General features: G+C 40.6%; 2 protein-coding genes across 14 annotated transcripts in view; one reads left to right on the top strand and one right to left on the bottom strand.

Annotated features, from left to right (window-relative positions):
- The window catches only part of MBD5 (methyl-CpG binding domain protein 5), a 112,443-nt gene extending 107,899 nt beyond the window's left edge, over nucleotides 1-4,544 (bottom strand). For all 5 annotated transcript variants that reach the window (XM_083493099.1, XM_083493098.1, XM_083493103.1 and 2 more), the window contains exon 1: nucleotides 3,980-4,544. The gene's annotated coding sequence lies outside the window, so the exon portion shown is untranslated. The remainder of the gene's footprint in view (nucleotides 1-3,979) is intronic.
- Nucleotides 4,545-4,708: 164 nt separating this feature from the next.
- Nucleotides 4,709-14,815, top strand: part of ORC4 (origin recognition complex subunit 4) — a 28,466-nt gene continuing 18,359 nt past the window's right edge. The window contains exons 1-6 of one of the 9 annotated variants that reach the window (XM_083494973.1): nucleotides 4,858-5,019; nucleotides 6,198-6,279; nucleotides 9,238-9,307; nucleotides 11,028-11,104; nucleotides 12,535-12,625; nucleotides 14,020-14,095. In XM_083494973.1, coding sequence (XP_083351099.1) covers nucleotides 9,251-9,307; nucleotides 11,028-11,104; nucleotides 12,535-12,625; nucleotides 14,020-14,095 — 301 coding nt within the window. In that variant the 5' untranslated portion in view covers nucleotides 4,858-5,019; nucleotides 6,198-6,279; nucleotides 9,238-9,250. The other 8 variants (XM_083494974.1, XM_083494975.1, XM_083494971.1 and 5 more) reach the window with 8 other exon arrangements.

Below are 14,815 nucleotides of genomic sequence, written 5' to 3'. Positions count from 1 at the left end.
TGTCAGCTGATGCAAACAACTATTTCTATGTTTAAAAAAAGGGGGGGAAGCAGTGATCATGCTCAAGGAGTGCAACTACACAAAGGAAACTGACAAGGTTTACTGCTAATAATTGCTCCTAATCAGACTGCAGCCTTGGTGAAGGATTCCTGAAAGTTTATAACAAAAAGATCAACTGGAGATCAAGTGAATGTATCAATAATATGGCTATACATGAGACTTCACAACATCAACAGTGGCAGTAGAAATGTTGGTGTTGTTCAAGCGATCCTATCAAACATCTTGGGGAAGAACCATAGTTCAGTGGTAGAGCATCTAATTCGTGTGCTCATGGTCCAAGATTTAAACCCCAGCATCTCCAGATAGAGCTGTCTGAAACCTTGGACAATGTGGGCAATACTAAGCTAGATGGGGCAATGGTCTGACTCTGTAGAAGCCAGCTTCCTGTGTTCTTTAACAATACCAGATGAGTGGGCTATAAATTATTATTATTATTATTAATTATTATTATTATTATTCTGTTTCCTAAAGGCTACTAGCAAGATTTCATAGTATGACTGACAAAATAATGTTCAAACTATCATAGAGTATAATCTAGGGGAACAACTAAGCAGCCAAAAAAAACCTAATAAGCTTTAGAAACTCTAAGCACTCAAGGCGCTTGAACTTTAAAGTGGCACTGGAGAATTTAGCTACACAATGCCTATCAGGACAGACCTCTCCTCACTGGATTGGCCAAGAATTTTTTTTTTCCACAAGCAAAATAGCTTTGGCCCACTCTCAATGTTTGCTGCAGTTGCACGAACAAGAGGTGGAATGAACCACCAGCAAAACCAGTGCAAATACCAGTGTTTAAAGAACAAGGCTGAGCTGGTTCATAGCTTTATAACTGACATTTAAAAGCTGAAACATTATTTTTACAACACATAACCTAGAATGTGCGTACAGAATGTGCATATAATCCGAACAGCAAGTTCCTATCCATGTTTATTGAAACTTACAAATCTAAATGGATCTTACTTCTGAGTAAATATATATAGGATTCAACTGATCAAGTATTTGGACGAGATGGGAGAGATGCTTTGATTCAACTGGCCCTAGACTTTACCATAGCTTTCCCAGCTGTAAGAAATCTTAGTATAGATGCATTTTAAGAATTACAGATACTATTTTCAAAATATGTTTCCTACGAAGTCCTATTCATGACAAATTAATCTGTGTTGTATGGTTTAAGGACTATCACCAAAGTGATCTCCAATAAACATTTCAAAGGCCTTATGAAGATGTGTTAATGAGGAGTTCCTTAAGAAATTTTAACGATAAAACCAGGCAGATTTTCCTGTGCTACTTTAGATTGTTACCAAGTTCAAAAGGTTTCTTCAAAAGGTCTTGAACAAGCCAATTTCTTCCCCAAACAGATGTATAATACACAAATGTATAATAGCTTATATTGTTTCACAGCTCTACCTGAATATGCCAGGGATTGAACCTATAAACCTTTTCATGCAATGAATGTGCTGTGTAACTGAGTTATGGTCCCTATATATACTCACTTTCTTGCCTCTACACATACTCCAGTTCTAAGACTCAGATTCAAGGATCCGCCTACAAAAAACATTCCTCTGTATTTTACTATCTCAAAGAAACATATAGCTAAATTAAATTAAATCAGTACTAGTTTGTTTTTTGGTGGGTTTTGTGATTGCGTTTAATTTGAAGATTATTTTATATATGAAATAAAAATGAATAGTAAGTTTTGAAATTAGTACTGTAATGGTTGGGCTTGGCAAAGGCCTAGGCATATGCTGAAGTCTACTATTTAGTTTTCCTAACAGCGCAAATAATGTTAAATATGTATAATTGTTTGTAAAAGTCTATGAAAGCCTGATTCTATGAGTGTTTACTTCAGAGTAGGTTTTGCAACACTCAATGAAGCCAATTCTCATGTATACATACACAGAATTAGAGAATCAGGTTCTGATCATAAATCTATTCACTTTGAATGAAGTCTAATGAAAAAAAAGTTCCTGTGAATTCAAAGTATGCTTAGAACTGAAAGTGTTATGATCAATTCACTGAAGGGATTCAGATTACTGCACTAAAAACATATGTTATTAATGAATAAATAAGCAAAGCTGTATCATATTATTTATCAACACTTACAATTATTCCATCAGTAAAGAAATGAAAATAATTCCATATTTATGTTAATAATGTTCCACAGTCCAATTTGGATACCAACAAACCTTAAGACAGCGCAGTACCTGAAGTTAAAGTGAACCAAACTCAGGTTTCTCTATGGGTGTGATGTACCATAACAGAAAAAAACAGAACAATTAAAACCCATAGACTGTCCCAGAACTAAATTAAAGTGCCCAGCTTTTAATAAGATGAAAATTGTGTTTAAAAAAACCAGTATCTATATAAATGGATCACTACTTCACATGTATCCATATAAAATACTTTCCCCCCTCTTCAACAGAAAGTTATCTTGCTTAGCACTCTGAATACTGAAGGCAAGCTGTCCTTCAGTTACAGCTGAAGCTTTTCCACTGACTTTCCACATTTGCTTTTCACCAGACATCTGACCTGATCAAAAGTACAAGTTTTATGTTGCCATTAAGATTAGAAAAGGTACTTTTTGCCAACAAATCATGTTATCAGAGAAAGTATTCAGAAGGCCAGAATCACTTGCTGACTTCAACTAGTAGAGAAGCATCACATATCAAGCTGCATGTTACTTTGGTCAGATTCCCTGGGCCTATTGAAATGCATAGGCCATCTGTGCACATTTCACAGTTCAAACACACATTGCAGCTATGGTAAATATCCTCCTACTTTAAACTATTTCAGAATAAAAACACAAAGACAATAACTCCACAACAGAGCTGCCCAAGCTGTACCAAATGTGACTTGCAATAATCACCATATTTTCCAAGCTTCTATTCCACTTTTGCAAAGTACTAAATAGAATTTAAACTGGGCAAATTACACCCTTACAGCAAAGTTTTACTCCAGATCAATGGGATTTATAAATAAGTAAATATATATAGGATTGGCTTTAATTTTTATGATCAGGTAAAATGGAAAGTTTGATTCTTAAGTCCTTAATAAAAACAAATGAGAGGTCTCAGCAGAAACAGGTGACACTGAAAATGGCATTAACAATATTTACTTCATGTAATGTTATTCAAACCTGCATCATTTCATGGATCACAAACATGCTAAATAGATGTGTTAGTTATTATTATAAGCAAGTATTTGCAAAGTCAGTATCTCAAAAGTGACATAACCTAAACAAATTAACTATACACAATCAGGTGCTTCTATTTCATACTGCCAATCTTAAATACAAAAAATTCAAATACTATGTAGACACTTCAGGGAAAAGCCTTTTCCAAGTCACCCTTTGAGTCAACATCTCTCTCTCTACATAGCAGAAAGTTCCCAAGACCACTACCAACAGTAAGTAGTTATATATCTATATTTAGATATAGATATCCCCACATATAGAACAGCAGATTGGAAGACTTTTTGTATATGCCCAGAAGCAAAGCATCAACGTGGAACAAAAAAACCCAAAGCAATAAAACAAAAATCAATGACACTTGATTACGTAGGAAGGAATAAATAAACACTAGACAAGAGCATGGAATGTGGCATTTTCCTTTACCCAACGAGTGAGCAAATTATAATATACAAATATCCTCTACAGTACTGGCCAAGATCAGAACACAATGCTGATACCTTTCACTCTGCATCTCTCTCAAAAAAACCCCCAACCCAAGCAAACCCCCAAACCCAAATATAACCAACCAGGAAACAATCAAACCGCTTCTTATAGTCAAAAGTAAAAAGAGAGAGAGAAACAACCCCCCTCCCACCAGCAATCCAGATCTGCTTGCCTCAGAGTGAAATTGTGGAGCAGGAGCAGGCATTGCTCGCCTTACCTCCTTCTCCCATACCCAGATAGGCTTACCTTAGCTGCCCCCCACTTTTATTTCCTTTCCTGGAGCAGTGGAGAGAGAGACACACACAAAGGGTAATAAAGGGGGAGGAGGGGAGAGCAGGGGGATGAGGGGTGGGGGGAGAGAGCTGGCTTCTGCTGCTGCTCTTGCTGTGTGTGTGGTGAGGTGTCTCCAGCCAGGGCCAAAAAGCAGCAGCAGCAGCAATAGTAGTAAGAGGAGGAGAGGGGGGACTGTGTTGCTAAGAGGCTTTAGCTCTCTTCTCTCTCTCTCCTCTGACGGCCGAAGCGGGGGAAGAAACTCTCCTTCTCTCACTGTCTCTCTCTGGGATCCTCTAGCTAGGCTGCGGGTGGGGGAGAAACTCAAATCTCCTCAGGCCGAGCCCTCCCCGCAAACCAATTCAAGGTGGAATTAGTGCTCTGTCCCTTTAACAATATAAATAAAAGGTTCCCCAATCTCCCCCCCTTCCCTCTCTTCTTCATCATCAGCTGCTGCCGCTGCTGCTGAGGCTCTGGTTCTGGCTGAGAGAAAGATGGGAGGCTGTCACTGCGCATGCGCCCCAAGGGAGCTTGCTGGGTTGAAGGAGGGGGGGAGGGAAAAAAGGTTGCCTCCCACAATGCCGCGCGCCGCAAGCGAACCCGGAAAAGGATTCCGTGAAAGTGGGAGGAGAAAAGGGGAGGGGGAGGGAAAAAAGAAAAAAAAAAAGAGGGGAGACCGGAAATTGCGGGAGGGGAAATCAAGAGGGCAAAGGCGGAAGTAAGCCAATGGGCGGAGGCGAAGAGGAGTAGAGTCTGAGAAAGAGACGCAGGAAACCCGTTGACTCGGAGCCGCTGCGCTTGTAAATAGATCGGCGCCCTCGCGCGGGGGTCACGTGATAGAGGTGCTAGCTCGCGCTCTCTCGCGCGCGGAGGTTGCCGGGAGGGTACTCATCAGAGCTTGGCGGCGGGAGCTCGGAGTAACGGCGGCGGGCGGGAGCCGAGAGCGAGAGTGACGGGGGTTGGGGGGGGAAGAGGCGCTCGCTCGCTCGCTCGGGAGTTGCCTGTGAGCGTCGCAGGTAACGGTCAGTCCAGGACGTGGTTTTGAGGAGGGTGGGGGGAAGGTGAGCGCGCGGGAGCTGCGTGGAGGAGGGCGGGGCTCAATTTAAAATGCCTCACCTTGGCTTCGTTTTTTTTGGTGTTGGTTTTTTAAAACGGGACGGTGGTTCTGAAGCGGTTCAACGGCTCTTGCAGCTGCCCTCTCGCCCTATAAGCTGGGAAGGCGTGTTGGGCTGCTCCTTTTCCTCAAGGCGAAATAGTGGTGGGCTGGGGGGGGGGCTTTCGTCCCCACCTTTTTTTTTTTTAAGGAATAAGGATCTGTAGGTGGGTTGTGAGAACGGGACACGGCCATGGTGTCATTAAGCCCAAGGCAGGATATTAGCAGGGGCGGTGGTTAAATATGCACAGTGGGGGGGGGGGAGAAGCGGCTGCAAGGCTGGTGGGTTTCTGCAGGGACCTAGGCAGGCTAGTCCCGGCTAATACTATTTGCAGCCCGCTTGGTTATAATCTGTTCTTGACATTGACGACATCATGCCCATGGTGTGTTTTGAATTTAAGCACCTTTTTTGCATTTACGTGCCAGCCCTGTCAAAGTTACAGCAGCCATATAGAATATCGAAAAGTTCATTTATTTCAGTAATTCAACTTAAAAGGTGAAACTAATAGATGAAATAGACTCAGGACATGCAAAGCGAGATATGTCAAGCCTTTATTTGTTATAATTGTGATTATCATGGCATACAGCTGATGAAAACCCCAAATTAATAGTCTCAGAAAATTAGAATAGTAAATGATATCAGCAAAACAAGGATTGCAAATAGAGTGATATTGGACCTCTGAGAAGTAGAAACATGCATATGTACTCAGTACTTGGTTTGGGCCCCCTTTGCATCAATTACTGCCTCAATGCGCCGTGGCATGGATGCTATCAGCCTGTGGCACTGCTGAGGTGTTATGGAAGACCAGGCTGCTTCAACAGCAGCCTTCAGCTCTTCTGCATTGTTTCACCTGTAGCTTCTTCTCCCTACCTCCAAATAGATAGAGAAACTGTTAAGTATTGAGGACAAATATAGGAATTAGAGGCTGGCTGAGTGTTGACATACGTAAAGTGTATGTAGGTGGCATAAATTGCACATGTATTATTTCTGAAGTGTCTTGACTTTGCTGTATTTGACAGCACATCCTTCTTCCATTTCAGCCCTCGTACTACTTGACATGTGTTGCGTAAATTGCTCCTGCCAAACTTCCAGTTGAAAATTATAGTGTGTGAGCCCCTCAGGGTAGGAATCTGGTTTCTTGTTCTTTGTAAAGTATCATGTCTGTTTGTTTAGAGCATTTGCATGCCCACTTCAACCAAAAAGGGCTCCCAGAATGGCTTCCATAAAATGAATAAAAACAAGACAGTCACTGCCTAGAGGCTCACAGTCAAAAAACAAATCACACAAGGGACAGAGATGGAAAAGAGAAAGCAAACTCAGGCACCAATTCAAACAGTAGTTCCTACAGTGACTAGCTAGTATAGAAACAGATTGGTTGGCATCAGAGGTGTCTGATGGAGTTGGCCTTTCAGCAGAGCTGATGGGATGAGAGCCCTACTTCCCATTTCTCCTTCTGACATAGCCTGATGGAATTGCTACTGCCAGGTGACAGTTGATAGTGCTGTACAGTGGTGCCCCGCAAGACGAATGCCTCGCAAGACAAAAAACTCGCTAGACGAAAGGTTTTTTTGTTCGCGATTTGCCTCGCAAGACGAATTCCCCTATGGGCTTGCTTCGCAAGACGAAAACGTCTTGCGACTTTGTTAAACCGTTTAAACCGTGCTTCGCAAGACGAAAATTTCGCTAGATGGCAAAAATTGCGGAACGAATTAATTTCGTCTTGCGGGGCACCACTGTATAAATATAATACTGTGGTGATAAAATTATGAAGTTATAAACAAAGATTAGAAATGGAGGATTGTGGTATTTATATGGCCAGCTGGTATGAGATGAGTAAACTGAAGTGGATTGGGTTTAAATGGAGGTCAAAATTGGGTTGGAGACTGTCTACTGTAAAGTCTCCCCCCCCCTTCCCCCCCTAAAAACTGAATGCAAAAGTAGCACTGGAGTAAATTAATCTCTTTATTGTGGCTATCACTACTGCTTTTCAAATACTAGGTTTTTTTCTGAGCTATAGGGGCTTGTCTCTACTTCTGATTGTCCCACTGCTTTCTGCGTATTGATGTTTGTTCCGATTCAGCAGTAACAGTCAGTTTTCCCCGGGGAAAGCAGTGGGGCAAACAGAAAACTGTACATAGTCTTAATGTCAGCAACCTGTCTTCTGCCTTGGGTTCCATTATGCAAGAAAGGTGGGATATAAATTAATAAAATAATTGGTTTAAAGCATCTGGCTGTGTTTTCTTTTCTGAAAAGTATTGATTAAAACTAGGTGCATAAGAGTAAGCTGTGGTCTTTTGTTGTATTCAGTTAAATAAGGTACTGAAATTTGCACACTTCCCTTCCCAAAATCAGCTTTGAGTCACCGCACATTAGAACCCCTGGAACTGGGAGATGGTCCCATATGACTTGCCCTAGATGTGACTATGTTCAACCATGGTTTAACATTATGTGAACAAGGTAGCTAATTATATTTTGCCATGTTGTCCACACCAACAAAATGTGGTTAGCAATAATTGTGGTTAGTTTTAAACAAGCCAACTTTAAACTGTGGTTTTTGCAGCTGTACTTTTAAAACCACAACTCTGAGGAAGGTGGCAAGCTATGCTGAATTAGAAGTAACTACACAGGAGGAAAGGTTTGAGCCAAAGGCTAGGCATGGCTTGTCATGTTATGCTAAACTGTGGTTTGAACATAGCTACTGTGCCCATCCCAAGTTTATTTTTGTTCAAGGTACTGTTCAAGCATGATGATCCTAGGCCAATATATGTAAGTAGGAAGGAAATGGGGGTTTTGCACCCTGTAGTCATATGCACCTGACATAAGCCCATCTCAGTGTTGTATTGAGCCCAAAACTTGTGAAGAGCTTTTATTCATGATGCACTCAATTATAGGCAAAATAGATATACAGTGGTACCTCGGGATGCGAATGGGATCCGTTCCGGAGCCCCGTTCGCATCCCAAACAGAACGTAAGACGCGACAGCACGTCTGCGCGGGTCGCGTTTCACCGCTTCCATGCATGTGCGTGACGTCATTTTGACCATCTGCGCATGTGCAAGTGGCAAAACCTAGAAGTAACACCCTCTGTTACTTTTGGGTCGCCACGGAGCACAACCCGAAAGCGCTCAACCTGAAGCGTATTTATCCCGAGGTATGACTGTAAAGGCTTAGCTTTGGATTACCTCAGATGATATGTACCCAGGAAAGAGATGCTTTAATGTTCTGCCTAGCCCAACATTTTATATTTGCTTGAAATATGTAGTGTGAATGTTGGGGTATATTAATTGGAGCCAAGTCTTGTTTCAGGGTGAAGATCTCACAGTCCCTTATGCATCGTGTGTATTTTCCAAAGAAATAAAATTAGTGTCTGAGCATTATTACACTTCATATCACTTTCACACAGACCATGGTTTAGGCAGATGCTGACATGCATACTCTCTCTTGCTTTCTGAATGGTGACATGCAGTCAGTCAGGTGTTGTGAAGTGAGGCACTGGGTAAGACTGCATAGCTGCTGCCCTGTTTTATTCCCAAGGTGTCTGAACCCTGCTATGATGGGGCCCAGAGATTCTGAGGAAATGAGGATGGCAGTAGCTGTTGTTTTGCCCTGCCCTTCTCCTCAGTGGTGAGCTGAGTTCCACCAGCTGTGCCCCTATTGCTGCTTGCCCAGCCTGTTGTTACCGTAATTCTCTCAGTGTGGAAAGCAGCACTGAACAGCACTGGACCACTGCAGAGATGATTGGTGGAGCAAAACCTGGCACTGAGAAGAAAAGCACTGGGCAAAGCATCTACACTGTTTTCATTTTTCCGGGATCACTGAGCATCTTATTCAGTGCCCCTTCCAACTTGGCACCAGCCCTGCTTGCAAGAAAATGAAGTTTAAAACTAAATACAATTTTAAGACTTCTTGCAGAGAATAATCTTCCAGTGTCATACATATGATTTGTAGTGGCCCATAGCTTATTTGCGGTCCACAGGTATGCACATTTCAGGCTTCTGTTGAATAAGGAACCATAAAATGATGCAATGCCAGTCTTATGTGTGAGGAAGTTCTGTTGTAACGCGAAATGTTTCTCTTTTAGGGCTTGAATTACAATGAGCAAACGCAAGCTGAAGGAGGATAGCTTTACAAATGGGGAATGCATATCAAAGGTTAGTATAATTGCTTGAATAGGAGAAATAAAGTTATAAATGGGGGGAGGGTTTGCTGACAAGTATGTATGTCCTACTTGCACATGTTGATTCTTTTGCGACTCGTGTATGTACAAATGATGCATTTGTGGAGAGATGTGGATTCAGTCAGTCTCTCACTCTTTTTAAGTGTGTATAAATCTCTCTCACACAAACTCCTTTGATAAATTCTACCCAAACCAATTCTGCTTATCATCTGATTGGATTTGTAAATGCAGCAGCAATGCAGTCGCTTACAGCTGCACATACAAACCAAGGTCTTCATGTGTAAACCAGCAAGAACACTCTCAATTCTTGTCTGTGTGTCCCTTAATCCAGTAAGGGAATCCATATGTAGAAGCCCACTTCCACAATTGCATTCCTATGTCTAGATAATTTCTGGAGTGTATATGTGTTTGTGTGTCATGACAAACGCCGTGGCTACTGCTTGTGGGACGGGGTCATAACGCAGTAGGTAGATCACATGATTTGCTCTGTCCACCAAACTTTAGTTCCAAATTTAGTCTCCAGCATCATCAGACAGGACTGGGAAAGATCCTTGTCTGAAACCCCGGAGAGATACTGCCAGTCAGAAAATACATTGCTGAGATAGATAACCAATGGTCTGACTTGGTATATGCCACTTGCAATGTTCCTAAGTAACTGCATCCCTACTATAAAGAATCCTGGAAATTTGTACTATAGCAAGGTGGGGAACATTTTTCAGTCTGAGGGCAAAAGTGGACAGAACAACGATGGAATGCAAGAGCTATCAAACTGGTGCTAACCCTCCATTTTTGTGTACGGTGGTAGAGAGGTTCATGGCAGAGCAACTGCAGGTGTTTCTAGATGAACTGATTATCTAGATCCAGTGCAATCTGGAATCAGTCCTGAGTTTGGGACTGAATCAGCCTTGGTTCCATCAATGGATGGTGCTTTATGAACCATCCTGGACCCTGTGATCATTAAGGCCCTTCTTCAATCTTCTTACACTGAAGATCTGGAGAGTTCGGTTCCGTTTTTACTTCAGGGTCGTGTCCAAAAGTAGCATTGGGAGACTGTTATTTGGGGCCATGGAAGTTACATTATGGGGTCCCCTCAGGTAATATTTTGTTCCCAGTACTGTTTAATATCTATATGAAGCTGTTGAGAATGGTCATTAGGAGTCTAGGGGCAAGGTGTCATCAGTATGCTGATTATATCCATCTCTGTTACATCTGAACTGAGATGTTGTTAAAGACCTGGACTAGTGCCTAGATGCAGTTAGGCCAGTAAGCAGAGTCTGAATCCTGGGAAGATTGAGGCTTTGTGGGTGGGTGGTTCCTGGATATGGGAGATAGGCCGGTTGCCTGCCCTGGTTGGACCTATACTTTATTAATCTTCCTCCCACTAGAAATCAAGCAGGTACCATCCTTGATAAGTTGCAGACACCTGATTAAAACTATTTTATTCCATAAGGCATTTTCACCATGAATGCTTCTTTGATGTTTTAATCTATGATGTTTAATTTATGTTTTATATTCTATGTTTGCATTTTGTAAGCTGTTTTGGGACCCAGAAGGAGAGTGGCAAGATATAAATTGTGAAAATAAATCAATAACAAATTTGTAGCTTACTAACTTCCACAGGATAATAGAAAATTGTTAAATGACAGCTGGTTGTGCTGTGCATATTTGATGTCTCTATAACTCAATATATGCAGGTACAAAGAATATTGCGTGAAAGGTTCTGTCACCAGAGTCAAAATGGGAAGTTGTTTGGAATTGAGTCGCAATACAAGTAAGGAAACAGTGTATTTATGTTTGTTTCAGATAACCCCTTTACTGATCTTGTGAACTTTAAACTGCAAGTTTAGTAGATAACAAGATTTCAAAGATTTGTCCCCCAAATACTGGTTTCTTACCCATCCTCAAAGGGACTCTAAAAAGACTAAAACATATTCATAGGGAGGGAGGAAATGTTCCCAGTGGTTCTTATGGCATACCTCAAATGAAAGCTCTGTTTTCATTGGATCATCACAGTGGCTATCACAGTGCCATTGCCCTCCCAGCCTTAATGGATCATTTCACTGAACATGGTAGAAAAGCAACAGCCATACTTGTCCCGGAATCTTTTTCAGTAACATGGTCTCGTCAGCACCATAGCAGCTATTACATTAAGGAGGATGAGGGGTTCTAATCCTAAGCATCATCACTTAACCTTACACAGGGCTCAAAAAGAAGTGTAATCTTCTAGGTACCCACCAGTAAATAATGTGTTGGTGAAGAGAAGACAGCAGAAACTCTTTCATCATTTTTTTTTTAAATTGAATAGTTAATAACCATTAAAATGATATGAAATCAAGTACAGTGGTACCTTGGTTCTAGGTATGAGCTTTCGTGTGCATGCACACTTCTTCAGATACACATGCACACGAAAGCTCATACCTATTGCTCATACCTATGTATTCTTCAGATACATGCATGCACACGAAAGCTCATACCTAGAACTAACTCAGTTGGTCTTTAAGGTGCTACTGGAAGAATTTTTTTTATTTTGACTATGGCAGACCAACACGGCTACCTATCTGTAAGTGGTACCTTGGGTTACAGACGCATCAGGTTACAGACGCTTCAGGTTACAGTCTCCGCTAACCCAGAAATAGTACCTTGGGTTAATAACTTTGCTTCAGGATGAGAACAGAAACCATGCTCCAGCAGTGTGGTGGCAGCAGGAGGCCCCATTAGCTAAAGTGGTGTTTCAGGTTAAGAACAGTTTCAGGTTAAGAATGGACCTCCAGAACGAATTAAGTTCTTAACCCGAGGTACCACTGTATAAAGCTAGTCAAAATTACCCTACTTATTAAAATAAGTTTGTACCTAATTTTTTAAACAAGCTTAGAGATATACTTACAGAGCCTATAAATCTAGGGTTAGAATTTGTCAGTAAAGATTTGTTTTTTAATTAACTGTCCTTTTTTTTCCTTCCAAGAAGAAAGCTAGCTTCTTGAGAATCAGAAAAGCATTTAAATGACAATTGCACAGACAAATCTGTTCTGTTCTATTTCTTGGTGTCATAATGTGTTTTCCGGATGGGTAAAGGGAGGTGGGCTGAGACTTTTTAAAAATAATGTGATTTTGTTTCTCTGAGATGAAATTTGATATCTGAAATTATTCCAGGTCTAAAGTTATTTGTATTCCTCATTCTCTCTCTCCTCATCCTTTACTCAGACAACTACTCGAGCTTCTGAAACGCACTGCTATCAATGGTGAAAGCAACTCTGTACTCATTATTGGACCTCGGGGATCAGGGAAGACTCTGGTAATATTTAATTCCATTTAGTTTTTATATATTGAGTTCCATGTGGAAAGTTGTAACTTAATGTACTGCATGAAAATTATCAGTGAAATTCGTTTTCTTATAAATCAAATGCTGGCTTTGTGGTGAGAGGGAAGAAATTTGTTTCATAATGATGTTAAACCGAGTTCACCAGCCTATGTATTTTTGGTACATAGAATGTGACTCTCAGAGCCTTTAACCTTGCTTTAACTTGTTTAGTTGTGTGCTTTCTTTCAAACCTTTGAGATGCTTTAGCTTCTTAATGTGTTATTTTATTAGAGTTTCTACCTTTTATTCTACATCTTTTATTCTATATTGATCTTTTTAGGTCTCTTGACTAGAAAAATCCTTTCTAAACTTCATAAATAAAACTGTTTTCTAATTAAGCTTTATTTTCTAGTTTTGATACGATTATATTCTATGGTATCCATCCAGTAAGGGGAGGCTCTTTGAACAAGTATGTTCTCCTCCATCCTTTCCACCTTCTCAGGCTGTTCTGAAGGATCCCCATATCCTCTTGGGATTTGAGGAAGATGCAGGGGGATCAGAATACCACTGGCTGCAAATTTCACTCTTTGGCATGCTTCCTGACTAATACCATGTAGGGAATTGATACTTTGAATCCCTTGCTTTTATTTGTTATTATATTTATTTATATCCATTTTTAATGATACAAATCCTTATATGTAAAACCAAAATAAAACAATGAAGACAATATCAAAACATAATTGTCAGGATCTTTCCCACAAGGTGCTTACTGGTAGATAGCCCTGTTGTAGGAAGGCACAGGCCACCTGGAATAGGAGCAAATCTCTACTATTTTTCCTCTGCCATACCATTTTTTTTTCATTTGTTGCAATTATGAAATAACTTTTAAAAGCTGCAACAAATGTTACATTCCACTTGATGCATTTAAAAGGTTGCGGTTTTAATATGTTCTTTATTGGAAACCAGAAGTAGTCTTAAATCTAAATGAATAATTATTTGTTCAGATTCAAATGAAACTTTCTATGCACAGAAAGGACTTAAATCCATTGGGTGTGCCACAAATAGAAGCAGGAATATGTTTATGGCAGTTTCTTTCTACAGATTTCCGTTCTGTCCCAGAAGTTACCCCAACCCACCAGTGCAGACTTTTAGCACCATGGGGTACAGTGGAATAATAAGTAGAAATCATTTTCTTCTCTTCCCAGCTCTCCCCACCCCTGCTCCCAAATCCTGTGCTGGAATCCAGTCCCTTCTATAAACAGATTTTCAGTTTTTGCTATTATAATAGTATAAGTCATGGTCATAAAAACTTGTTTCAGTTTTAAATCCTGATACTATGTAGTAAGCATATGGCATAAGAATTTATGTTTTGTTTTATTTCTTCCTAGTTAACATGTCATGTCTTAAAGAAGCTCATGGAAGTAAAGGAAGTAAGAGAAAACATCTTACAAGTTCATTTAAATGGTATGTAATTTGGTCACGTCAGCTGAATTTCCTTGAAGATAGTGCTAATTGAGCCTTGTAATTTTGTACTGATCTATTTCAGTTAACAATTGCAAGGAATTGTACTTATTGTAGCCATAGTATCTACTGACAGCAGAGATAGAATTGTACATAAAAGCTCTTTAAAAGCTGTGTTAACATAAAAGCTATGTTAACATAGGGTAGCTTTATGAAAACTAAGTATATAGCCTCATGTGAGCAGACATCCACATGTGCAATGGAATTTCTATTACCCACTCTGCACCCCTGTTGCAAGTCTACTCCAGATGATCCCCTAACCACCCAGGGTAGATTGCCAGGAGCAGGCTACAGAGGGAGGAGAGAAAATGAAAGTCATGGTGCATAAGTGGAAGTTCATCCTGGTCACACCTGGAAGTTGGATACCACCATATATTATCAGTTTTAACAATGGGTTGCTTTAAAGGGTTGAGAATATGCCATGTGATCAAGATTCAACAACTTACTGTTTCGCACGAACCATAGTTTGTTGTCAATCTGAACAGGCAAACAGGTTTGCACTTTCCTTCCAAGAATTGCAAACCCTGCTGTAGTTTGTAGGTCTTGTTCAAGGGGCATCTAGACAGGATTTGATTGTGTGAGGTGAAGAAGTTGGAGAAGGGAGTATGCAAGCTCAAGGCTTACTCATATAATACCAAACAAGGCTTTGTTGCACTTGAACTG

The sequence above is a fragment of the Podarcis liolepis genome (assembly GCF_965112155.1).
Source record: "Podarcis liolepis genome assembly, chromosome: 1".
NCBI lineage: Eukaryota > Metazoa > Chordata > Lepidosauria > Squamata > Lacertidae > Podarcis > Podarcis liolepis.
The sequence above is the reverse complement of the archived record's forward strand: the minus strand, read 5'-3'. Positions and strand labels throughout refer to the sequence as shown.